The 26,300-nt window shown below is 36.8% G+C and overlaps 1 protein-coding gene across 2 annotated transcripts in view; it reads left to right on the top strand.

Moving 5' to 3' along the window:
- Positions 1 to 21,751, top strand: part of LOC124171575 — a 108,447-nt gene extending 86,696 nt beyond the window's left edge. The window contains exons 16-29 of one of the 2 annotated variants that reach the window (XM_046550754.1): positions 68 to 219; positions 777 to 1,303; positions 1,927 to 2,138; positions 3,506 to 3,647; positions 4,707 to 4,831; positions 5,445 to 5,702; positions 6,854 to 7,026; positions 9,751 to 9,917; positions 10,595 to 10,825; positions 11,369 to 11,519; positions 11,606 to 11,792; positions 18,192 to 18,331; positions 18,892 to 19,015; positions 20,253 to 21,751. In XM_046550754.1, coding sequence (XP_046406710.1) covers positions 68 to 219; positions 777 to 1,303; positions 1,927 to 2,138; positions 3,506 to 3,647; positions 4,707 to 4,831; positions 5,445 to 5,702; positions 6,854 to 7,026; positions 9,751 to 9,917; positions 10,595 to 10,825; positions 11,369 to 11,519; positions 11,606 to 11,792; positions 18,192 to 18,331; positions 18,892 to 19,015; positions 20,253 to 20,584 — 2,921 coding nt within the window. In that variant the 3' untranslated portion in view covers positions 20,585 to 21,751. Of the gene's footprint in view, positions 1 to 67; positions 220 to 776; positions 1,304 to 1,926; positions 2,139 to 3,505; positions 3,648 to 4,706; positions 4,832 to 5,444; positions 5,703 to 6,853; positions 7,027 to 9,750; positions 9,918 to 10,594; positions 10,826 to 11,368; positions 11,520 to 11,605; positions 11,793 to 18,191; positions 18,332 to 18,891; positions 19,016 to 20,249 lie in introns of both variants that reach the window. The other variant, XM_046550753.1, reaches the window with a different exon arrangement.
- Positions 21,752 to 26,300: the final 4,549 nt, after the last annotated feature.

Below are 26,300 nucleotides of genomic sequence, written 5' to 3'. Positions count from 1 at the left end.
TATTTCCTACAGCTGATTTTTCATAACCCACTCAGATCTAATAGAGTATTTATTCTGTTTTTTGCAGTGCTTGGAAATTGTATTTATAGAAACCATCAGCGAGACAGACTACTGATTCATGTGGACAAGTCAGTATCCCTCTTTAGTGATTCCAGCTGCCAGAGAGCATGTGATATGGAAAGGGACTTTCATTGTCGCTCCTATTCATTCCTAAGTCAGGTGAGAAAGTGGAGTATGATAATTTATAATTATTCTATTACTATGAGTTTAATTCATTACTTCATATCAGTTGGAATTTATATGAGTGATTCAATATGGTTAGTAATGAAATCTAGCAAGCAATATTCATTTACTCACCAAATCAGACTTCATACCACAAGACACATAACACTAGAATTTTTGCATTGCATTAAGCAAGGCAGGGGTCATTGGGACCCCTCATTATTTTTCCAACTTCTTCAATCCTTTGCAAGTTGTAATTGCCATTGTATTGGTGAACTATTAGATTCAGGCTTGAGGGCTTGGATTCTTGAGAGTACGTAGTAAATCATTGGGGCTGATGAAATCCTAGCTGTAAGAATAATACGTACTCAGTTCTCTGAAGAAGGTAAATTGCCCACTGTGAAACTAAAAATGTGTGGCTTTTTTTATCGAGTATTTGGAAAAATAAGTGTACTATTTACATGAGAGAATGCATTAGAGAAATGACGGCATGATCATCAATTGAAGGTAATGCCAAAGAATCATTGTTGAAGGCAATAAAATATCCTTTTCAGACTGGAATAAACACAAACCAGTGCCTCTTGAGCAGTGACGCCTCGTCATCAGTCAGCAGTGGAGGATTTCAAACGCAGAGTGGAGCCATGTATGCAGAGAGAGAGTGCTCCGTGGGTGGTGGATCTGGCATCCATGGAGGAGGGCCGCAGCACATTGGGGGCCCCCAGGGCTTCAACCCTAATGTGGGCAGCCCCCAAGGGCCCCACATTGGCGGCCCACATATCGGTGGGCCCCATGGCTCCACTGATCCATCTGTTCCATGGCCTGGAGCACCTCTATTTGGTTCCCAACCAGCTCGCATCCCTCCTTATGGGGGACCAGGCGCTGGCAAGTTTCCCCAACCTCCAATAGCACCATTCCATGGACATGGAGGCCCAAACAGTGGATCCTCATTACCTCCACATGCCTATGAGCATAATGATATCTATGGTGGGCTGTACTCTGACAACGACCTAAACCCTTATCCCTGCCGATATAGCTTGACCTATGAGAAAGTTGCTGGAGCCACATATGCGAATTCCAGGCGGTGAGTGAAACATACTTGTAAATACAGATAGCTCACATAGAGTCCTTGATTATTTGATTTCAGGCCCAGACAGAGTACATTTTGAGCAGTTTAAAATTGAAAAATAGGTCCTAATCCTGCTGTCATTTCAAGTTATGAACTTATGAAGAAAGATAACCCTTGCATTCACTCTTAAATTTCCAGCTCATGCACATGAGTGCAAATATCTAAAATGGGCTTGTTCACCATTCTTATCATAATTTCAATTGTGATAGAGTTTTAAAAATAAAGCGACCAATTTTCCATTTTTCCAGCTTTGACTTACTTATCAAGCTCTTAGTAGTAAAATATTGATGGCATTAACCCTTTCACAGATGAAAATTTGATGACATCAGAATTGATGGCATTGTAATTGAAATGAGAAAATTAGAACTGGGAATGGAGTCTGAAAAAATATGGAATGACTTCATCCCCATTTAATTTTAAATCATCACATAACAATCGTTACAATATCTGTGCATTCAATTCCAAACTCTGAAATTGGAAATTGAAACTAATGTTTAACTTAGTCCAATATATGTGAACTCAAACTTTGTGATAACTATAGGATTTTTTCCTAATGAGAAACATTTTTTGTGGTACAGAGAACCACTGCGAACACGAGGGGATGCAGGTGTGACTGCAGAGTGCCTGGTGGAATGTGGTCAGCAGAGGGAGAGGTGCCTAGCTGTGTCACTTGAGAGCATACGAGGTGGGAGACAGCGCTGCTATGCCCTCGACAGATCAGCAGACTCAGACAAAGCCCCACTGCAAGCGGCACCTGACCTAGGTTACTTCCAGAAAATATGCCTTAGAGGTAAAATCCAAGATATCATTTGATGAGATCTTCAAAAATGGTTAATGAGAACATCAAAATGGTTTTTAAAAATCCCATGGAACTAGTTCACTTCAGTGTCAGGGATGGATGCAGGCTTTTGTTGTTTTGGGGTGACAAGCATTTCATAACTTCATTACTATCAACTGTGCCTAGGTGCAGTAATAATGCATTTAAGGTCTGATCTTCATTGACAAATGGCTTTCAGAATTTCATATGTTATCATGTTTGTTGAGCTGGTGAAATAAAAACCTTCATTGGAGAGCCACCTTAAAGAATGCATCCTTTCAAATATTCCAGAAATTGAGGGGAGGTGGCTGCCCCCTCAACCCCAGGCCCCTTCAACTGCTACAGGTGTCATGCTAAATTTTAATTTTCCAGTCATTATCTGCTCACTAACGGGTGAGCTTTCCTGAGAGCCCAGACACTCTCGTATGGCTTTGCTGATAGGGGAGGGGTAGTACCGAGAGAGGGCAGAGGAGCGAACATAACATTGCGAAATGTACATAGCCGCCCTACTTTGTCACTGAAAACATGTGAGTCATGTGTGGCCGCAGGCATTTTGGGCCCGGCATCTAGACAATGTACCTACTTATTTGGAAATTAATTGGATAATCCCTTCATAGACGCCCATGACATTGTCAGCTGCTGTGCTGAATATGGCACTGTTGCAATGCGTTCTTGAAAGGCACTCATAAAGACATACAAGGAGAATGCGTGAGGTTTGGCAATGCTGCTCCAGAAGCAGATTCAAGAGTGAACACGACAGAGGTCTGAGAGCGACCGAGTTTTCAAAGCGGTAGGCTGTGCCTGCTCTCTGCTGATTGGCAAAGGGAAATTCATGTGTCGAGAAACTTTCCCTCCCCTCACCCCTTCCACTTGCTTTAACCACAGCTCACCCACAAAGATAAAATGAACAGAGAAAAACAATTTTGTATAACTGAAATGGTGTTTCTTTTGGGTGAATACTTCTGCTATTATAGAGTAAAGTCAGTTAAGGACCATTAGTTGATGGGTGCAATGATTTAATAATCCACATCAATTTCCTATCAGAGTTTGATTACATAGGAATACATTGGAGGGGCATTTTGAATCATTCAGGCCCCAAATAAAGCATATCTCTCTCCTCACTGAATCAATGAAATGGGGTGTGTAACAATTTCATACCGTCCTCTTGCTTATTACTGAGGCTAAGAAATGAAATCAACAGACAGTCCTAAAAATAACATACATCCTAATGCATCAAACAAAACTGTCAGGTACTGAAATGTATACAATGATGAGTATGTGCCCATGATACCTTGTGAAGCAAATCAACATGATTCTTTTGTTTTTTTTCTATTTTGAAGAACGTCCTTGCACCAAAGCATGGGTATTTACCCGTGTTCCCAGCTTTGAGCTTGTGGCTCCATCAGCTGTAGAAGTGCCAAATGTACCAAACAGACGTCGGTGTCAGGATGAATGCCTTAGAAGTGCAAGGGTAACATGTAGGTAAGTAATCAGAAAAAATACCACCTTGAATTAATTCTCTGATGCATATGATGAAATAATTTCAGAATAATTCAACTCCAGGGGAGGGATAATTGGTGATTTCAAACATTATATTTCAGATGATTTATAGCTTCATTTCTGTACTGTAACGTGGAACCTAAATCAGACTTCAGTTCTTTCACTCAAATCCTAATCTCTGGCATCAAAATATTGAATCTTTCACACTTCTTCCTTTCTAAAGAACTTCATTTAAAAGTAAAACTCATAACTATACCCATGTCATAGCCTTTTTCTTTTATTGTTTCTGAAAATAATTACTAAATTTGAAAAATGGTAGATGTTATTGAATTTGATGGATACATATTGTATATTTTCTTTATGGTTATACAGCAAAAAATATAGACTTAATTAACAATTATTTGCTTGACATTGAACTAACTTTAGAAGAGTAGCTACTGGTTCACAGAGGAGATTCAAGCGTTTGGGCTACTAGAAGGTCATGCATTAGAAATACCATTCATGAGGAAGACTCAAAACTTGGAGGAAATGAAATTGAAAGTAATGCAGGATGTGGAAATATACTGCACATCAGCCATGGGACGCAATTGCCCCATGTATGGGGCAAGTGCGATCCCTTGACAAGATACTTAGAAATAATTTATGAAAATTACCACTTTACAGAGAGAGGAATGTAAATCAAATTATCTTTTTTAGTGATTGACTTATAACTCATACATTGAATCTCAGGATTTTAGCAAGCCTAGAAAAATTTCCTAAGCTAGTTAAAGTTGATGTGGCACCCCTGGGCGATCCCGTAAATCGTCTGCTGGTGACTCGCCCAGGGGCGCCATACCAACCCCTTCCTAGTGACAGAGGCAATCTGGCATGACAGAAAGAAAAGGAGAAATAAAATACAAGCAAAATAAACTATGCTATATAGGTGTCGCACTTACCCCACCTTATCTAACTGTCAGTGTATATATGTATATATTTTTTTCCTCATTCCTTCCTCATCACTTCTACCTTCCTAGCAATGATAATAAAATATATTTCTTCCAGATCCGCAACATACTATGCTCATGACAGAATCTGCAAAATCAGCCCAGATACAAGGAGAACAGTTCCTGAAATGTTCAGACGTGCTGGAAATGATGTGGATTACATGGAGAACGAATGTGCCTCACGTAAGATTCTTTTGTTATATACCAGCTACCCACTTAAACTACTGAACTGGAACGTTGAAGAACTTAATTAATCTTTTGAACAAACATTTGATATAGGAAATAGCTGTCGCTAATGTGAATACATATGTAGCTACAACTGGGAAGGATGAGTAATTATGGTTGGCCTAACTAAATCAACTCTCTTTCAAGTTCAATGCAGAGTAGTTCTCAAAGTATGGACCAATAGTCATGAATAAAATTCTCCCCAAGAGAAGGTTGGCAAAATCATTTTTAAAAACCAATATGGATAACATCAATGCATCCTGAACTTCAATCAATTCTTAGGCTGATAATGCTGTTAGGGGGGGAGCATGCTAGCAAAGTAAGTTATGGCTACTGTTCGAAGGGTACCAGGTTCAAATCTCATGCGAGGCCTTAGAGTACCACCAAATATGTGTAAATTTTTTAAGCATGAGTTGGCTCAGAAAAATGAACTGGCTCCCCTATCCTGAATGTGTCATTTCACATGCCATTGCCTCGATCTGGTGCGAAGTCCATCATCACCTATCCTTTGGGTTGAAGCACTGTGTGTGATTGCTTCTATATAACTTTTTCCCCTCCTGTTTATCCACAGAGCCTCCCAATTGTGAGTACACTGATTCGCCTGGCCACTTTCTACCATACACTGATCGCTTTGTTCCACGAATCCTGGATGTGCCAGAATGTCGCAGGCTGTGTGACCAAGAGAGAGAATTCCCATGTCGTTCTTTCAACTTCCATGCTGGTCGACGAGAGTGTATGCTCAGTTCTGATGATTCTTTCACCGCTGACAAGGCAGCTTTGGTCAAAGACCGAGATTTCTTCTACAGTGAAAGAGGAAGTTGCAGTAATGGTAAGTCCCTCCCAATTGGCTCCTCTAAAATAAAAATTCAAGGTTAAATAACCAACATAATATCTCCTTAAAATGGAAATTAATCTTTTATCACCATATTACAATCAAATGGTAGCAGTACTTTTGTTTTTAAAATTGATATGGATGCTCACAGGATAAATACATTTACTATGGGGGATGTTAGACTCTTGGAAAAGTTTGTGCCAGAACTGTCAGTCTGCAATGAAAATAGATATCCTTTCTGATGGTATGTAATCCTAATGCAATTCTTATGGCATAGTCAACTCAGTATGAACTTTTACTGCCAAGATCTTTATAATACTTGAAGTGATCAATATTATCCTTAACCTTAAACCACCATCGCCTGGATAGCTATATTAAAATTTTCATTTCAGAAAATACAGACATGCTAAAAAAAAAGACATTTCTTTATTACTTGGCTGAACCTCCATTAAAAAGCAACATTTTGTTAACATTTCTATGCATAGGATAGGGAAGATGAGGCCCCCTGTTGATAGATCTAAGGGCACCACTGCTGAGTAAGAATATAACGAGCATCAAATTCTATTATGAGGACAAAATTTTCTAAGTTGAATTATAATCTGTGTAGAGGCAACATCATTCATGCTATTAATTTGCATACCACATAACTATTTTTTCTGAGGGGTGGTGCTAGCCAGAAGAAGCAAAGGACCCTTTTTCTAATGATTTCATTGGGTACTATTTCCCTGACTATGAATCATTTACCGGTACACCAGTGTCTACTATAGCTCTTATTAATGGTAGTTCACATTCGAATTAATCAATTGATCAACTTTCATCAATTATCTTTAAAGAGTTCCCTTACTTAGTCCAAACCAGTCACCTGATATAACCCTAAATGCCCATTATTTATTATCACATCAATTTATTCAGCAAAGAAAGAAGGAAGAAGGTTATCATTCATTGATTACGATTTTTGTGGATGAATAAAAGTCCTTAATTGTTCAATTTAATTTAACCCAGTCCACTCCATTGCAGTAAGCAGTTCATAGCTGAGGAGCAAAAGCAAATAAGCTATTTCTTTATCCTGCGTGTAACCCATAGAAGCATTATGCTAATTAGGAATACTATGTATTCCATACTAATGTTATGATTCTCTTTCTCCACAGTTCGGGTGGACTGTACACAAGCTGATATGCTGATAACGCTCTCCTTTGGTTCCCCATTTGATGGACGTGTGTATGCCACTGGAAACCCTCAGGCTTGCTTTGAGATGGGGAACAGCCAATCACAGCTAGTGCTGAGAATTCCAATGGGTACACAGTGTGGAACTGTACAACAGGTTAGACCCTTTTAATACAAACTCTATAATATTGGAATGAAAACAATCCATGGGCATAAAAAATTCATAGGATGTGAATTCATTGTGGTGAGTGGTATTTGGAGGGAGTAACCTACACCCATGATGATAGTGTTGTGAGGTAAGAATAGGGAAGAAAGAAAAAGAAAAAAAAAACCTTCCCATCTTACAGATGCATTTTAAGTAATAAAGTGCAGGAAAATTTTTAACCGGATGGCTGAAAATTTTATATCAATCGGAGTTGTGCAACGTTTTGCAATAAATATCATATCGCTAATGGTTCGTTTCAACTTTTCAAGGAGATTTCAGGAACAGTTTCACCAACTCAAGAATCAGGGGCGTGGATTTTGGGCTTTGCAGAAAGGTTACTCAAAATTAAGTAACAGAAGTGTAAAGTTCGCTGTGCTCAAAAGTCATGAGTAAATATGTATGTATTTAATTACGATGATAATGAGATTTTCACTTAATAAATTTCATATTCTCGGAGGACATCCCCTCACTTCGTGCCATTTGGCGAAAAAATTAACTATATGACATTTTCTTGGAAAATGTAAAACGGGTAATCCCAGGTAAAAATTTCTACAATTACGAGGGTAAACTATAAGATAAGGTCTCCACTTTTTTGTCATTGAATATCACATTTATTTACATTGTTGGATACATTGTTTGAAAGGTCATGACTTCAGCTATTTTTCGATGGCTTTCCTCTTCCGCACGATGAACTTTTGAATCTCACCGTCCAGAGGGGCTGCCAGGAATTTTGTTCGGGGGGGGTCCAAAACCAAAAGGGAAAATTAAAAAAAAACAGGGTGCCAAGTAGAGGTTTTTAAACTAATTTTATAACCTTTCGTAATCGAAAAAACTTCATTTTTCAAAGAAATCTTTTGTAAGTTCATGTTTTGTCAGCATTTTGTTTTCATTTGTGAAACAAATTAATTGTGATTTTATATTTCGGGGGGGAGGGGACGCTCTGGGCCTCCTCCCTTGCTACGCCACTGCCGTCGCGACGACGCGTCGTCGTACCAGCTTCCATCTGCGTTGCGGAGATAGGCGTTGACCTCCTCTTGTACTCTGTCGCGATCCCTCCTCGGTGTTTCTTCAGGACGAGCAGCATATGAAAAACGCTGGGTGCGACGTCGGTGCTGTGCAGACGCTATCAAAATCTAATAATCACGTAACTTCCTTCATGACTGTCAGTATGGACTCCGAAAAGGTAGATCATGCGAAGCACAGCTCGCGCTCTTTCTTCACGATGTTCTAAAATCTGGTGAATCGAAAGGGCAAGTTGACGCATTATTTCTAGATTTTAAGAAAGCTTTCGACACGGTACCTCACAACAAACTTTTATACAAATTATAGTCATGCTGAATGAACGAAATAGTGGTAAACTGGATATGTGACTTTCTCAGTGGTCGTAAACAAAAAGTAGTTCTTTACGGAATTAGCTCTGATGAAGTAAAAGTTACATTGGGTGTTCCACAAGGAAGCGTAATCAATTAGCAACTAAATATTTCTTATTCATTATCATAGGTCATCCTAAAAATTGAATGTAAATGTAGATTCCGTTTCTGTATTTTCGATAAAAAGTCTATTAACATTCAATTGTTCACGCAGAATCACAATCCGAACAGCGATTCATATGAACTGGCATTGTAATGGGGTTTAAATGTTTCATTTTACCGAAGCGTCGTTGTTATAGTTTAATTTGCCGGTTGATTTGATTTCATGAGAGGTATAAAGTTGCATTACCTAAGTTACACTTATCTAAAATTCTACCTAAGGCATTTTCCGTTTTTATCCGTTTTCGGGATACTTATTTAGCTTCCATATATACTTTGTCCTTACTTCTAACAATATAGCTTATTTTAATTTTTTATGATTGGAAATGTAATATGGCCAATATTTAGCTTTAAGTATGACAAGAGCGAAAAAATACCTTATCGCACAGCATGGCCTATTTTTGGAGACATGAATGTCCTGCAATACAAAATGTACGGAGTTGATGCGGGTATCATTTGTGGAACATTTATTCATCTTAAAATATTTTATGCCAGTTTCTCCCAATGCATAGTTAGGGAGAAAAAAATAGTTTTTTGTCCTCCCTTTTTAGTGGGGTCGCACAGACCTTTCGGAATTGAAAATTTGGATCTTCAATGTGGGCGCTGGTGCCAACAACAGATCAAAAAAATAACTTCATATATTTAAGCAGTACTTCATGCTTTACTCGATTGGCCTGATATGGAGACCTGTAATAATCATCGCTTAGGGTTGATGAAATTACCATTGGTATGAGTAACCTTTTCGCCGTAATGTGCTAAATATTTGCTCTGTGAAGAGATATTCTGGGCGATGTATTACTGTCGTAATATAGGGTTTGGGAATATGCAATGAATCACGAATTTCAATGAATAAAATAAATATGAGAAAACTAAAGGGTTATTTGGTGCAAATGGCAAGGAAAAGGGTACATCAAAACCGGTAGATATTAGTTTAATCCACATTATTAAAAAAAGAAAACAAAAGTATTTCAGATGTTGATTAGATTAATGAAACATCATAAAAAATAATTCCTCACCACCAAACGCACTTTGTTGATTATCGCCTATGATAGCCCGTTGATTTCGAGCAAAATATGCCTTTCCTCGGCTATGATCTAGCTTTTTTTTAATGTGAGTTACTTACGTCCATAAAATTGCTTTTTTCCAGGGAAGAGGTCGCTATGTGAATCATGTGGTGATTCAACAGAATCCAGTCATCATGCAAAATACTGACAAGACAGTAAGGGTTGAGTGTCGTTTTGATGCAAGCGATCAAACTGTGTCCTACGCTCCGAAAGGCAACAGGGAGACTGAAGGTGGAGGAATCAGTGTGACGTGAGTGGCCATTAATCTAATGTTTACACCTGTTTATCTCATTGTTACACACAACAAATCGCTTGATAGACATTTAATCAGGCGAAAATTCAATAACATCTTGCAAGATATTTATGAACTTTGGTAAAAGAAATATGTGAAATATTCTTGCAATCGCAAAACGGGTACCGGAGCTGCACTGTACTCATGGTTGTGAAATTTTGACAGTTGTGGCTTATTCTGGTGCAATGATAACATTAATTTATTCTATTTTACACACATAGTCTTTGATAAACATTGAATAAGACATGAATAAAAAAATTACTTGGATATCAAGTGTAATTATAATAAATATGGAGCCTTAATAAAAGATACAGTGTCCGGCGTGATGCGGTGGAAATCTTTGATATTCAGCTTAGTAAAACCACTTGTTTGTTTCCACACACTTTGATTTAAACCAACCATGGTTTCGGCAACTCGTACCATTATCAAGGTCTTGATAATGGCACGAGTTGCCGAAACCATGGTCGGTTTAAATAAAAGTGTGTGGAAACAGACAAGTGGTTTTACTAAGCTGAATGGAGCCTTAAATTCATTTACGTAATTTTATTTCATGACAGACATTTAATTTAAAAAAGAAAAAAATGTCACATTTGTATCTCTGAATGCGATATGCGTGGATTGTGCCTTCATTATAGAGTTCCGTTCCGGCCTTCTGGGACCAACCTCGTGAGCAACACAGCGCCCACGCCTAGCGTTCGCATGAGGATTGTGATGAGGGGAGGGAATGAAGCCACTGTGGTCGGCCTCGGAGAAGACTTGCAGCTCCGCATTGAGATTGACCCCGGCAGTGCGTTTGGCATCTTCGCTCGCAACCTGGAAGCCCGCACTGACAATGGAGAACTCCTCACCCTCATTGACAATGTTGGGTGAGATGGAAAACTATTCTTCAGCATCATAACACTCTGGAACGAAGATGTTTTGTGCCATCTGATAATATTTAAACAAGATGCTAGCAGTGGTTATTTATAAGGAAGAATACATTCTATTTTTCTAATCAGCTCAATTATGACTAGGGGATTTTTTTTTTGAAAATTTGGTAACATCATCGAATCCAATCACCAGATCAGAGTCGCTATTTTCTAGTGATATTACCTGCATGTTTTTTTCTCACTTCTCTCCTGATATCAAAGCGATTTTTTCAATAAATATACATTTTAAACTAAAAATCAGGAATTTGAAGAAGAAATAGGGGAGAAGGGTGTTGAGGTAGTTACGGGCTTAACCTCGGTAGCTTAGTGGCTTATAAAGATAACTCAAACAATCCTTGTGTATATGTGAACTAACATAAGAAAATTATGGTTACTCTTTAATGATCTCAATTTTAAAATGATATAATACAAATAACTTTGAACTGGAATATTTTTTACCACTAAAATGAAAATGCACTAATTCTTCAAATATATTTTCAGCTGTCCACGAGATCCGAATATTTTTCCAGCTCTACAAATTGAGAGAGGAACACGAGATCTTTTTACTGACTTCAAAGCCTTCCGATTCCCTTCCACTGCTACAGTAAATTTTGTTGCAACTGTGCAATTTTGTCAAGATGTTTGCGAACCGGTAAGTCAATAGTTTTTTAAACGTGTTATTTAATCTGCAACGATACGAGAAAAAGCATTCTATAATTCTATTTCTTTTTCCTATAGATAAGCTGCTATGGAGGAGTCCAATCATTTGGCAGACGGCGTAGGTCAGTGAAAATGGATGAAAGTGAGTTAGGATGGAAAAATGAATCGAATTCTATTCTTAATGACAACAGTACCACAACGACTTCGGAGGCATATAACTCAACAACACCAACTCTCTTGAGAAGTAATAATAACATCAGCAAAGGTTCGTAAAAATACAATGATTTTCGTAGTAAAACTACGGACTTTATTGTAACTTAATTGCATGGCATTTTTTAGAGGAAACCTCCAAAAGTATACAATCATATCTGCAGTTCTATTGAAGTGATTTAGGACACTAACTTGAAATAAGATAAAATCTCATCTCACATAATTATGAGATTTTTAGACACTGTCCAGCTAAGGGATGTAAATTTACCTAAAACTACGGCGTCCAATTATTATTTCAAAAGTCCACAGAAAAAATAACTTTCGGAAACGTAAATTTGGAAACGTTTGTCATAGTACTTTTGTCGATATTAATATTTCAATATGATTAGAAAGCTTATGATGATGACCTACTATTAGCAAAAATGTTATTAATGACCATAACATTAGACCGAACTTTAAATTAAATACATTTTTTCCAGGCTTTAGGAAAATAAAATGTACTGCTTTTTTACACTGCTGAAATGAGTTAACGTGTAATATAGCTTAAAGTCACAGAAAATCCTCATTAACAGGTTAATTATAGAAATAAAAATAAATCACGAAAAACGATACTACCTCCATTGTAAATTAAACGAAAATTGCCTTGGAAAACAGAAGATGAAATATCGTGATCACTTCAATGAATGGATATCAAGGGAATATTTGCCAAGGAATATTATCAGAAAACTAATACAATTAGATAATATAAACTTTGTTCTCTTTTTCAATTGACTCATGAAGCCATCTGTGGGGACAGGATAGGCGCCCGGAGATGGTTTCTCAAGTTAGCTACAGCTCGGTTTCAGAGACTTAATTTACATGAGTAACTGGGATGGAAGCAATTGTTGATGACTGGGTTATACGCCATCGCACATTCCACAACACACCTCAGTTCAAGTCCCGGTGGTGACAAGTAATATTAGGTGTATTTGCGACCTTGACTTGGGAGTTCGGAGGATCAGTGGTTCAGTAGTTAACAGCTGATCGGAGGGTCCCGGGCTAGAACTCAAGAGAAGCGTTTTGCGCAAAAATATTCAGGGAAAAATAAATACACAAAAGCCATTACATGAAGGTAAATTATGGAGTTTTTAAAGAGCTATAAAACGCAAAATAAATTACCTTACCATCTATTGATGAACCATGTTGTTCAACTACGGAGTCTTTTAAAATGAAATAAATAACATAGATATAAGAAATACACGTCCAAAGTGAAAAATAGTTTCATTGAATTTTTTCATGCAGCACACCTTGCGCCCTAACATATTTCAGCAAATTTGTGGTGAGAACCATATCTCATAGAGGAAAAATTCGCATTCCACTACATATTTTTCTAAAAGCGGTTACATTTATCGTACGCGTGTAAGCCTTCTTCGCTACTTACGGAGGCTTTCGGAGCTGCAATATTTATGTAGCATTAAACATTTCAAAAACTTCAAATATTCCCTACATTCTCCTTAAATGGTAAACTAATTAAAATATTGCGGGAAATGGGAATGTTTTTCAAATTCCCCTCATTCCAGTATTACAGAAAGTAACGTAACTTCATTTCCGAACTGCGGCGAAAGTGGCGCCGCTCAAATCGCTGCGATACTTTTGAATTGGACTGCACATTCGATGGCATTCAATAAAGCTAGCATCACCATCGTTCCTTTCACGTACGCCATAAATGATTTCTAGTTATTTAACCCCTGAATTCATTTTTTTGGCTCAACGACTCCTCTGCGGCGCGGAAAATTCGTAAAACCATCAAACAAAAGAAACTGATTCAGCTAAATACATCGAAATGTTTACTTAATAATGGATAATTCGATGTGATATCACATCGCAGATATATTTTTTTGATTGCTGTACACACAAAGTATGCTATCCCATTGGGAAAGGATACATTTATGAGTACTAGCGAAGCATTTGTATGTTTGAGATGCAGTTATTCTTGTACAAACGGTCGTGTATTCATTGCTGATATATTGCATATTTTTGCACTTCCGATATTTATTTTCACTAGTGTATGCGTTATGAGTATGGAAAAACATAACTACCAACGTCAGTATTATATACATTTATATTAAAAAAACAGAAATACACCTCAATGTCAGAGTAGAAACGAAATATTTTACAATGCTGAAATGAATCGTAAAGAAAATAACGTTAAGGTAAATGAGAGAATGACACACATTTATTAAGTTAAAAATACCTACGAGCGAGCAATTAGTAGCATATGTTTGCTACTCCTAAAATGTTATAGTTAAGAAAACAAAAATCTGCCTCACTACATTTAAAATTTTCAAATATTGAAAGCGTAAAAGTGCGGAAACATAGGGAAACTTAGTTTACTAGAGATGGTTAATGTAAAAAACAAAACATAATTAACCTAACTTGTTTTAATTATTTATTGCTGATAATATCACAAATAGCACTTAACACAAAATTTCACTTTACATTTCACGAGCTGTCTTTATGATACTTATAATCAGTATATTCCGAGTCAACTGATTTAATGAAAAACCAGGCTCACAATTAATTTAAAACACTAATGAATCAGTTTTACAATCACTCTGCACACACTAAAAGAATTTGCACTCGTTAAAGTTCGAAAGGATTCTTCAAATCTCGCTTCCCGCTCATCACTTACGATTTATAATCAGTTTATGTTGTTTCCAGAACCAAATTTTTATAGCCAAAACAAAAACAACAGCGGTACGAAATGCGTGGAATGTAAACACTGGCGAAATCTCATGATTAAGTAACTAGAATAAGTAATAAAATCAAACAGAACTTATTAGCGTACAAACGAATGAAAATTAATACGCGTTTGCTGTACCCTTAAAGAGCAACTACTTCAAATATGACACATATCCCCTTCGCAACAGTTAGTAGATACCTTTGATCGAAATGTATACCGATGATTAAATCAGTATGAAGAAATAAATAATTTTGTAGAAGCTCATACACTCACAAATCACTTCACTTGTCGCTTCACTCTTTACTTCGTCTACATGCAATCAATTCACTTAGTGGTCACTAAATGCATAAATTGTATACACTTACACTGAAGGCACAAGTTCACTGCACGTCGTACTTTCCTTGCAGCTATAAAAAAAAACTTTCGATTCCTGTCAACAAATACACTACATTCGTTGCCTGCCTTACTTGAAGAATGGATTTTCGTGTTCCATTTTGGCACAAATGCGTAAATCATCTATAAGAGTATACAAATAGAACCGGAGTCAATCATCCACAACGGTCCGCCATATTTAGTAGCTCTGTTAGACAAGGCCGGAGGGCAACTAAGAGCCGGCTACTAAGATAGTAGTATACTAAGCTTAGTAGCCTTTAGTAACAATCTATGAATACCTAATATGCTACTACTTAGAACGCTACTTAGGCGTTAGTAGCTTCCTAATGAAACTATGAATACGGCCGGAAGTAGTTAACGCAGTGATAATCGGTTTCATACGCCTTCGTCTACATTGATCCTCGATGGATTTGAAAGCACTTTTACAGCCTCAATAGCCACGTTTTTATCAAATCACTTTTTCCGTTTGCTTGTCCTTCCAAGCAAGATATATCAGCTCAAATTTAACCCACCTCCTGATGAGATATCGACCTGAATATTTCAGCACAGATCAAAGTCACAGGCTATGCATTCTTAAGCTATATTTTAGTATTCAGAAGCATAGTGAAACCTTCTTTTTTGACATGAAAATATTCGTATTAACCACTCAGCTGCAGGATAAATTTTAACAATTTAAATGTTCGCATTGCAAGTAGGTATCCTATGGTGAAACAGATAATGCGTGTATCACAATGCGGAAAATGGGTGCACGATCATTGCATGCAGAATATTCACGGTTCGTATCCTTGAGCAGCCGTTCCTCCTCCTCATTTTTTAAAGTTTTCCTCCATTAGTCTAGGCTTTACTATTTAGCACTTGTGTATTTGTATTGATGTTTTTGGCAGCCCTATCTGCCGCTTTTTTATAAAAGAAAATTATGAAAATAATATGAAAATGGATTAAAAATTTAATATAAAACACTCAATTTAACTTAAACTAAAAATAAATATTACAATACAATAAAGTAAAAAATGAATTGAAAAAACCACGTTTTTATTCCATCTAAAGAGCATGAAATAAAAATGATTTGGTTGGAGGCTTCACGTATCAATTTTACAGATAAAAGATAAGCGTACAAGATACAAGCGTACAGTAGTCTCCTTATGTACATTGTACAACCCTAGAGGGAATTCCATTCAGCAAGCAATGAAATAGTTATCCGTCGCCTATATGCTGCACGCATGGCGTACATATCAGTACAGTTGCCTATCTCACAAGGGGTACATTAATTATATATCGTGCTAGACCTTGCGTACTGCAGAAGAAGAGCTCTGCACTTATTCAGTGTAAAATGCACTCGGGTATTCTGAACAGCAGGCTTTAACACTAAAACCGCGGACGGGACTTTTTTGTCCCATCGCCCTTTGCAAATGTTTGCCATTCATGTACTAGTAGTTTGATCCCTTTGAAATTTACTGACTTTCACTCATTTTTTATGATATTTCGAATGGTCATATCGAACATATTGTACGATGTTCTGTTCGCGAGAAAAACGACGATTTACCTAGAACCGCGGGATGGGACTTTTTTGTCCTATATGGGGAAAACATACAATTTCAGTATTTTTTGTACACTTATTTTGTATTTAGCATAATAACAGTTTATTACGAAGGGGATCGATGCACAGATACCGTTATTCTGCCAGTTAGAAGCATAGAAGGGAATAATTTGTGCACTGCGCCGGCCACCTACTCACGCAGCGCCGGCCTCGTCACCTCTGCCCGGCGCGTCTGCAGGCCTGAGCTTGCTGTCAACAACACTTTTGCTGTCAAAATGAGTTTACTGTATTCCGAGTCATACTTGATGAAACGTTGTAAACATTACCTAAACACGTGTTTTGTTCACAAAAACCACAAAAAAAACCGTCAATTATACTTAAACATGACAGGATCAACGTATTTTGTCAATGGGACAAAAAAGTCCCATGCTGCGGTTTTGGTGGGGTTGGAAAGTTCAGCGGTTCTAGTGTTAATTAACTTAAATACCCATAAATCTCATTTTATTGAGTAAGGATAACTAGCAATGTACAAACCCCTTAAAGGCGGCAACGAAATATAAAGTGAAGTGGGTACGCCTTTATATTCAGATAGGCTGGAGTAGTGATTTATCGAAGGCCGTTGCTTCAAAAAACTAGTAATGTGTCCATTGAAACAAAGTTATGGCTTAAATAAGTCCTTTAATGATTAATCTATGACCTATTTGTATAATACTGCTAAGAACTAGAGGCTATAATGCAATGAATACCCTACATTTCGGTATTTAACCAAGAAATCGGCACAAAATCATCTGCCCGCTAATTACCCACTCAGTGGTTAGCAGTCTACTAAGGGGAAGGAACTGGCCCCTTTCCTTGAATTTAAAAAATTCACACCCCTTTAGTATAGTTTCACTCGGGATATTCAAACCAGCTTTGCGTCCGAAGCCCTGAGCAAGTCACAAGTTCATTCCAAAACTTTTTTACATTTAATCATTTCGAATTCTAGTCCGATTCCATTGATTCCTTAAAGAATGTATCCCATTCTCAGCTGAAAACGTACAATTATAATATAATTACATTATGAAATCGTTTAAAGTTAAATCCAATAAAACAATATCGCCATATTTGCTAATTTTCTCTGTATTACATTTCCAGAAGTGGTCGTATGGCGACATAAATCAATAACTTTGTTTCACTATGCTTATACCTTTATGTAAAGAGTCATCACCCTCAAACTAATCACATTCAATAGTTTGGTTCCCGTAGATATATGGCCCACAAAAAATGAAAGCAATATTTATTGCGCATAAAAGGCGCAATAATTATACAATCACTATTGCGCATCAGTTCATTGTCTTAGGCGTAGAATTAACGGTGCACCGATTTAATGATTTAATTCCAATTTTTCTTTTACAAAGAAAATTTTTCATCGATGTTCACGTCTTGATGTCTAAGTTCACTCCATGAATGAACATGTACTCGGCATATAGACTTCAGTAACTTCAACTCTAATTCTCTAATTAAACCTCAAATACTGTTTCTTTGAATACTTACCGCTTCGCTTATTGGATTACATAACTTTAGTAAGTTCAACTTCAACACGCTTGCACCAAGTTAAAAAAAATCTGATTTGAAGCCATATTGTTATAGTTACTTATCTTAAACAACGAATGTCATTACTAATCGTTAATTAAAAAATTTACGAAAACTTTTGTACGGCATGCATTAATTTTGAAGGGATTTCATACATATTTTAATAGTAGAAACAACAACAATATTCAGTAGAGTTTCATAAATGGAGAACCAAATTATTTTATTTACAGAGCACTCAACCGTGACACCTATGAGCCTGACAGGTGAAAATGAAGCATATAAATCATCTACAGAGAGTGAAGCTGTTATCACTACAACCAAGAAAACAACAGAGGTTGATTTGCCGAGTGAGCTTCCGCTACAGTTGCAGGTGGGAAGATATCCATTACTTGCACACTTGTATGCTATGATTTTATAAGTTGAAAATTTTATTTTACATTCGTAAACTCCTTAATAATGGGGCTAATATCATCCGTGAACAAACACCCAAAGGTAAAATATTTCTCTTATTCATAACATATAAAAATAGTTTAATAAAGACTCTGAAAAGATAAAATTTAATATTTCATGGCAGGAAAGAAAGTTTTTGAAACGTCAATAGACCAAGAATAGAGGTGTTTGTACATAAAATTCTCTGCATACGCTACCTTATGCAAATGTTCTATTTTAAGTATTCACCTCCTAATGTAAATTTTAAGCTCGAAATATTTACATGAGATATTGAATTGAGTAAGAACTGCTGTTACAAAGTTTATCCTCTTTAAACATATGTAATGCAAACAATATGCCACAGAGTTGGAAGTTAGCTGAGATTCTCAAATTGCATAATGAATTATTTGGAAGTTCAAATTTCCAACAAAACTTATAACTTAGCTTTAAACTAATTGGAAAAAATTAAAAATCAGGAATTAATGAATGCATACTTTTCAGCTGGTCGTTGGAGAGGACTCCTTGCCCAAGATTTTGAAAGGAGGAAGGGGAGATGGAGTGAATTGGATTAAGAACAGGGGACCAATTATCAAGGATTCAACACCTCACCCTTCTTGGAATATGAGTAAGAAAATTAATGATTAACAGGAGTTCTTGAGAGTTTTCCAAAAATGATGCTTAACAGATTCAGATTGAGAATTAATTACGTTTCCAAACAAATGCTCATTTGCTCAGGCAACTGTGCACAAAACATTTGAATTAAGATATCCATCTAAGGTAAAAAATCTGTCATCAACGATTACTGTAAAATATGGTTAAATATTGTTAATATTAATCACCTTTATTGACCAAAGATACAGCGCCAATGATATATTGCGCACAGTTAAAATTAATATTTTACGTTAACAAAAATCTTCTTCCAATTTCAGTAAACTGGAGTACAATAGATTAGTAATAAGGGGAAAGCCGTTGATAAATATACTGAACAGTACAATTTCATGTTGCCACCAAGGCACTGACTTTTTAGTGCTACAATGGTGCGTTTTTTCACTTAAACAATCTTCCTTTCCATAATTGTAATACAGAAAAAACTGTGTCTACCAAACAATACATACTGAATTCCCCATATTGTATGCAACAATCACGGACAAAAAATTAGAGAATTGTAGCGAGTGGTAAGGTGAGTCGTAAAAATTAGGTGCCTTCACGGATCAGCAAAGAAGTACCTTAACGCAAGCACTCGTTTTTATATGGAGTGGCTCTTGCACTCAAAATAAATCTCGGGGAAATGGCAAAAGAAATGTATGACTCAAATGACTTATTGGAGAAACTGTTTTTTTTTGGGCAAATAAGTCCTGGAAAGATAAAAAGCCACATGTTCAAGCTACTCACAGGAAGAGACGTATCGCGAATATCAATGTAAACTGTTTAAATGGATATGCATAATTATCGAATTTAACAACATTTTTGTGCAGTAAAATCAATGCAACACTTCGACCGCTAAGCAGCCTCATGTTTTAAAGAACAATACTGAAGATAGGTATAAGCATCAAAACAATATATGTTCATAAATGAATTTGAACGAACTGAGTTTATATCCAACGTATAAGTGTTAGCAAAAGAAGGCGATTAAAAGCACTCCCTCGTTGATAATTATTTAAATCTTCAACAACTGTTTCTTGTCATCATATCATCTTGTCATCATATCACAATCATTTCATAAGGTATAGCCATTTGGCTCCCCAGGCGGACTAAGTGATTAATTCATCTCAGAAGAACAATTAATGAATTTTACAGCAGTGACTTTCGTTGAATATGCGATCAAGTGTCGTATCTAATATCCATGTTTTTGTTTTCAGAAGATATGGATGATGACGATGACACATGCTCAGCGAGACCAAATCTGATCGTTGCCTTGCTCATCACCATCGCTCTCAATGCTGCATTCATCCTGGCTTTTGTCATGTTCTACCGAGCTAAAAGAAGGCAGTGGGCCAAAGAGACCCCGGTTCACAGTCCACCGCCGCCCCCTCAATACTTCACGCCGGAGGTTCTCTTCCGAAGTGTTTACGACCGCCTCAGGCCAATGCAAAGCACATTCTCCTCCAACGTGGGAGCTTCAATGGGTGTCAGCCCGGCGAGCACTTCACCTCCAAACTCCATACATCAAACCCTCCACACCAGGAGAAAATGAGACAGGACACGGATTCAGCGCTGTCGTCCATAGTGGCCGCCCATATTGAGGCTTGAGTGTTCACGGAGCGCGGACGCTCACTGAAGAGGAGTGCGGCGAGAACCTTCACTTGGTGGTGGGAAATACTGAGAAAGAGCGGTTTTGTGTTGTTTTTTTGACTTAGTGGTGATGCCAGTGACCGATGGTTCAATCCATAAATATTGAGGGCACTTTTTCTTGGGAACTTTTCCAAATTGAGCTCCTTTCAACGGAAAATATTTCATCACGGCTTCCAGCAAGCATCCTCATGTTTGTTGAAGTCGGTGAAGCAAAAATTGTTCAGAAAATATGCACGCAGCGATAGATGGCCATAGAGCCGATGATTATAGAAATATAAACTTATTCACGTTCAGAAGCCACGAAAATGAACCAATTATGACACCAAGACAACAAAACTTTCAAATATTGCCAATAAAAAAGTTGACTTTTTTCGAATTTGAGACGCTCACGGAATTTTCTGATGGGTTCTACCGCGTAAGTTCCTCGCAAAGTGCGTTACAAAATCTCCTCAATAATACAACTCCGCATAAAACATCTCAGGAAGATAATGATTATGAATCAGAGATATTTCAAATCATTGGATGGTATATACCAAAGGAAATCATTGGGCTGTCTAAAGTTGCGTGTGTGCAGTTGGAGGTATTTATCAGGTGACAGTCACTCCGATGAAGAGCTTGAAAGGTTGATAACTAAAGTGCATTTTGAAACGGAAGTATTACCAACTTTCGCACTTAATTATGATTTTAGCACAGATAATAATGAAATAATCGTTTGTGGGATTTAAGAAAGATGAAGGATTGTATCAAAGGCCAGAAGTGAAGTTGTATGTTTCCGTGAACTCAGGCCCCCCGACGGCAGCGACTTTTTAGACTATTATTTATGCTTAAAACTTTTGTCTGTAGTACTATTTAGGAGTGTTGAAAGTTTTGAAACTCATTTTGCCTGATAATTTGACTTTAAATTTTGTCACATTATTTGAAAATCTCTTGAAGGATTTTCAAAAATAAAATAAATATTCTTGTGTTTTTTCTTTCTAAATTTATGTTGTACATAAAGCTGATGTAATGACATTCTACAATGTTACTTGCTATTTATTTCATAGGATTCAATAAAAAACCAGCAACAATTCCTAGTGGCTAATCAACAGAAGTATACTTTTTCAGTACCTCACTTTGATATTTTGATTCTTCTACTCCATTTATTGGATTCATATGGACGACTCCAAATAAAATGCAAGAGTGAGTTCCATTTTACCTGGTTACCACCAAATCATTGAATTATAGAAGGATATTTTACAATCAAATGATGAAATGGAGAAAGACCAATAATATCGTGATACTGAGCAAACGATATATCAAATTTACCTCTCCAAGTAGCCACAATAATGAGGTGACATGTGGGTATAAGATACATCTCTGAAAACGTGTTGATATTTTCAAAGTTCTCTTTCTGTACAACTGGCATTTTTTAACACTGTTTGCCCTAGGAAAATAATTCTCCGAAACTGAAAGAGGAAACATTTCTTGTTAACAATAAACCCTATTCCTCCTAGGCTTTATATGCTCATTAAAACTCACAAACTGGACGCACCAATCAGATCAGTGGTGTCAAATATAAGCGCTCCAGCGCATGAATTAGCTCATACCTTGACTCGACTGATCTCGCAGCACTCTGCATTCAAGTCTAAGCGCGGTATCAAAAGTTCGCTTGATGTTGTGGACAAAATTAAAGACATCATACCTCCGTAGAACTCAAGACTTGATCTTTTGATATCGTCAACCTTCTCACTTGTTTGCCACCAGAGAAATCAACCAGCCAAGCAATCGATCTCCTGGGGGCAGCCAATATCGCAGAAAAACGAAGGACGAATTATCCACTCTTCTCAAAATATGTGCGGCACAAAATTATTTCAAGTTAGACGGTAAATTTTATAAACAAAGTAGTGGCTTCGCTATGGGCCACCTTCTTTTCACCACCACTTTCTCTGTTGTTGGCAGATGTTTTTGTTGATTATTTGGAAGGAATAAATTTTAGCTTAGGAAACAGCCTACTAAATTCTGTGGTATACTGGTACCACCACGTTGACGATATAATTGTGCTTTGGAATGGAACTGGTCGGCAACTGGATATTTTATTGAGTTTTTTTAATGATATCTATCCTACTATTTTTTTACCTGTGAAAGAGACTCCAAACATTGCTTATATTATCTGGATCTTACAATCAAACTCGATAAATACCGGCATTCCTTCTCCATTTTTCGGAAACCCCCTTGTACCGATCGTGTCATCCCAACAAGTTCAAGATACCATTACCCACACAAACTCACAAATTTATGGCTTTTAATTCAATGATTCATCGTCTGTTAAGCATACCGCTATCAAAAGAAGACTTTAAGAAAGAAATCTTCACCATTAAAGAAATTGCTTCAGCCAACGGGCATTACCAAATTTCAATAGACAAATTTCTATTTATAAAACAGAGAAGATTGGCTATCGACCAAATATTTTCGGCGGACGAGAATAAAAAGAAGCAGTGGTGCACAGTGACTTACTTCGATGCACTTTCTAAGAAAATAGCTCATCATTTACCTAGAGACAAATTACGCAGGGCTATTTAACCTAATGCCACTCTGAGCAGACTGATTGTTAAATGTAAGGATAAGATAGACCAATTACATAGATGTGGAGTGTATTCATTGAAATGCATCGAATGCAATGGTTGGGGCAGACAGGAAGAAAGAACACATAAATGCTTACAAAAATAACAAAGATGGTAAAAGTAATTTTGCTAAAAACTTAATATGCAACTGCCATTGTAGCGATTTAAAAATGAATATTGTAAAATTATGCAACGACCGCCGTGAATGGGATTCTAGAGAGCAATTGGAAATTTTAAAAATTATTGAAAGTCAGGACAGCACTCTGATAAACGAATGACTTTGTCCATCCTTTTCCCCTATTCTGGCGTCCGTTTTAAAATTCATCTCTTCCTCCGTTAGGTAACAATAATAAGATAAATAGATCATAATATACGCCTGAGATGATAATAACTCAACGAAACCCGGTCGCGCTATGTAAAAAAAGCAGTGGTATAAGTAATAGTGTAATATCCAAGATAACTTATAATGGAATACCACAAAGTTAATAATGAGTTAGTGAATTTTGAAAGAGGAACCTTTATTTTCATGGCCTCTCGACAGACCAAAACGCTATCCATGTTCCTTAATTCTAATGAAAATTACTATTGTATTCTAAATTACCATGGGATTTTAGGGAACTGGATTGAAATTAAGTTTTTTCAGTGCCCTGAATCACATGGTCATTTCCAATGCGTCCTGATTGCTTGAAAGGCGGTTGATTGTTTTAGAGACGGAAAGAGGGACAAATTGAGTGATGGAGATATGTCTGGGATTTCCATCCCTAGAGCCATCGGGTGAAAATCCTATACAAATAAAATGTATTTTCACATTGCTGCACCATGTCACGGGGCTTGGTAACCTAGTGGGTTGAGCGCATTCCCGCTGACTGGAGGGTGGCGGGTTCATATCCCCGGTGAAGCCTTAGGAGATCCGATCACAAAAATCCTCCAAGTACGAGGTGGGTAAATTACAGTAAATGTCCCCTAAATGTTAACTTTATGACAACCACACGAATGTTCGTCTGTAGTGAGCCTATGCCTCACCTAACCATACCAAGCTGTATGTTGGTCTCTAAATGAGTGAGTTCGCCAACTGTGTTGAATTTTTTTATATTAGGAACTTAATTGCATTAGTTTTGATTTATCAGAACAAAACGGAGAGAATTTTTTCTCATAGAATATTATGAAATATTTACCGTCTCTAAAAAAAGGAAATAAGTCGAGTTTAACCCATTTACGGCCAACGTTGCGAAAACGCAACATTATTGAGAAATGCAAAAAAAATGTTTCTATTGAATTTTATCAATGTAGAATTCACTTTTTTCGATAAAAATAAGTTTAAACTGATTTTTAGTGAGATTTTAATGACATTTAATAAGCATTTCGATATTTATAAAAATACTCAAAATGTGTCAATTTTCGAGTCTCTTGTTAAGCAAGATAAATAATTTTTCCTAAGAGTAACTATTCCCTTTATTAAGTTTTTTATTCGTCCATATGGACGTAGTCATTTCAATTAATAGATATTTAAGCTTATATTTCATCAGGGAGACAACATTAAGCGAAAATCATATCCGGAAAATAATGTTGCGTTTACGCAACGTTGGCCGAATCCGGTATCTATAGGCAGTTATGCAACCCGCATTACCACATATTTCCGTCTCGTAGGGTTATGCCGTTTTTACTGTCAGATATAATCCTACGCCTTTTTATGCCTCGTATTTGACAGATATCGTCATATTTGATAATTAAAATTCTTAGATATTATGTTTCCAATGAGATGCTACATTATTTTACCTAAATCAAATATAATTTAGAGATGCAATACGGCTTGAAAGACATGAGTCAAAGTGAATATTTTTACAGAAGATAACGTAATTTCCAATTTTTAATTGCCATTTTTATCACAATAGATTTACAACAGATTTTAGATAGAGTTACAACAAATAATGACTATTTATGGATTACATGAAAGCATTTCGGGTGTAATGGAACACAAAAGTTTGTACATTCAATCCGACTTAGTCCTTCCTTACTTCACGATTCAGCGATATCACCGATTTCCACAACAAGATATTGGGTGAAAGAAGACGATAAGGCGTAGATTTGGTTCGGAAATGATTGAACCAAAACATATTTAGATTACTAAAAAATAATCTACACTTTTCAGACAATTCCTGTCTGGACAAAAATGACAGATTTGTAAATTATGACCTCAATTTGACGACTTGAATTAAAAATTATTACGATTCGGAATAATTGCGCATAAATTTTGAAATAATGAGCAAATGGTACCTTACTTTGGTCACTACAGTGCATAAATGTTCTTTTAAAACAAGCCTTTTAGATTTTGCTTTTAACTTTGGTGCTTATGTTATTCAGACGGTTTTAGGGTTCAACCAGGCGATAGAACATTACTTCCATCGAAATTTAGGCTTGGAAGCAACTGTTATTCTGGAATTTCTCAAGGTTATCCGTGATCCCTCAAATCATCGTATGTTTTTCGATATCTTCTCTTCATCTTGAAGACTATTTATTGTTTTGAAAGAAAAAGGATTATTTTTCACTGGAGCCATCCAGGAAAATATAACGGAGGAGTGCCTGATAGAATATAGTAAAACCATCGACGTGAAACCGAGAGGAATATGAAAACAAACATTCGATAAAGCCGAAGGTCTTAGTATTATTGTTCGATGGAATGATAACTAGATTGTCCCTGTAGACAGCAATACAAGTTTTTCGCTTCCATTGGGCACAGGGAAAAGTTTCAGCAGAAAAAAGAAAATACTAATTCACATACTATTCTATATTAGTAAAAGAAAATACTATTCGTGTTATTGGGGAGTATAGTAAATACATGGGAGGTGTGGACCTACTTGATAATGCAAATACAAATTACCGCACTAGAATTCAGGGGAGAAAAGGTCCTAGCTTATCAACTCACTGGACAGCGTTTGCACCAACGCCAAGAGATTGTACAGGTTATGCAACGGAAGTAAATTTCACTGGTAGACCGCAAATCGTATCTAGCAGGGACGC

This window comes from Ischnura elegans, chromosome X, assembly GCF_921293095.1.
Source record: "Ischnura elegans chromosome X, ioIscEleg1.1, whole genome shotgun sequence".
NCBI lineage: Eukaryota > Metazoa > Arthropoda > Insecta > Odonata > Coenagrionidae > Ischnura > Ischnura elegans.
The sequence above is the reverse complement of the archived record's forward strand: the minus strand, read 5'-3'. Positions and strand labels throughout refer to the sequence as shown.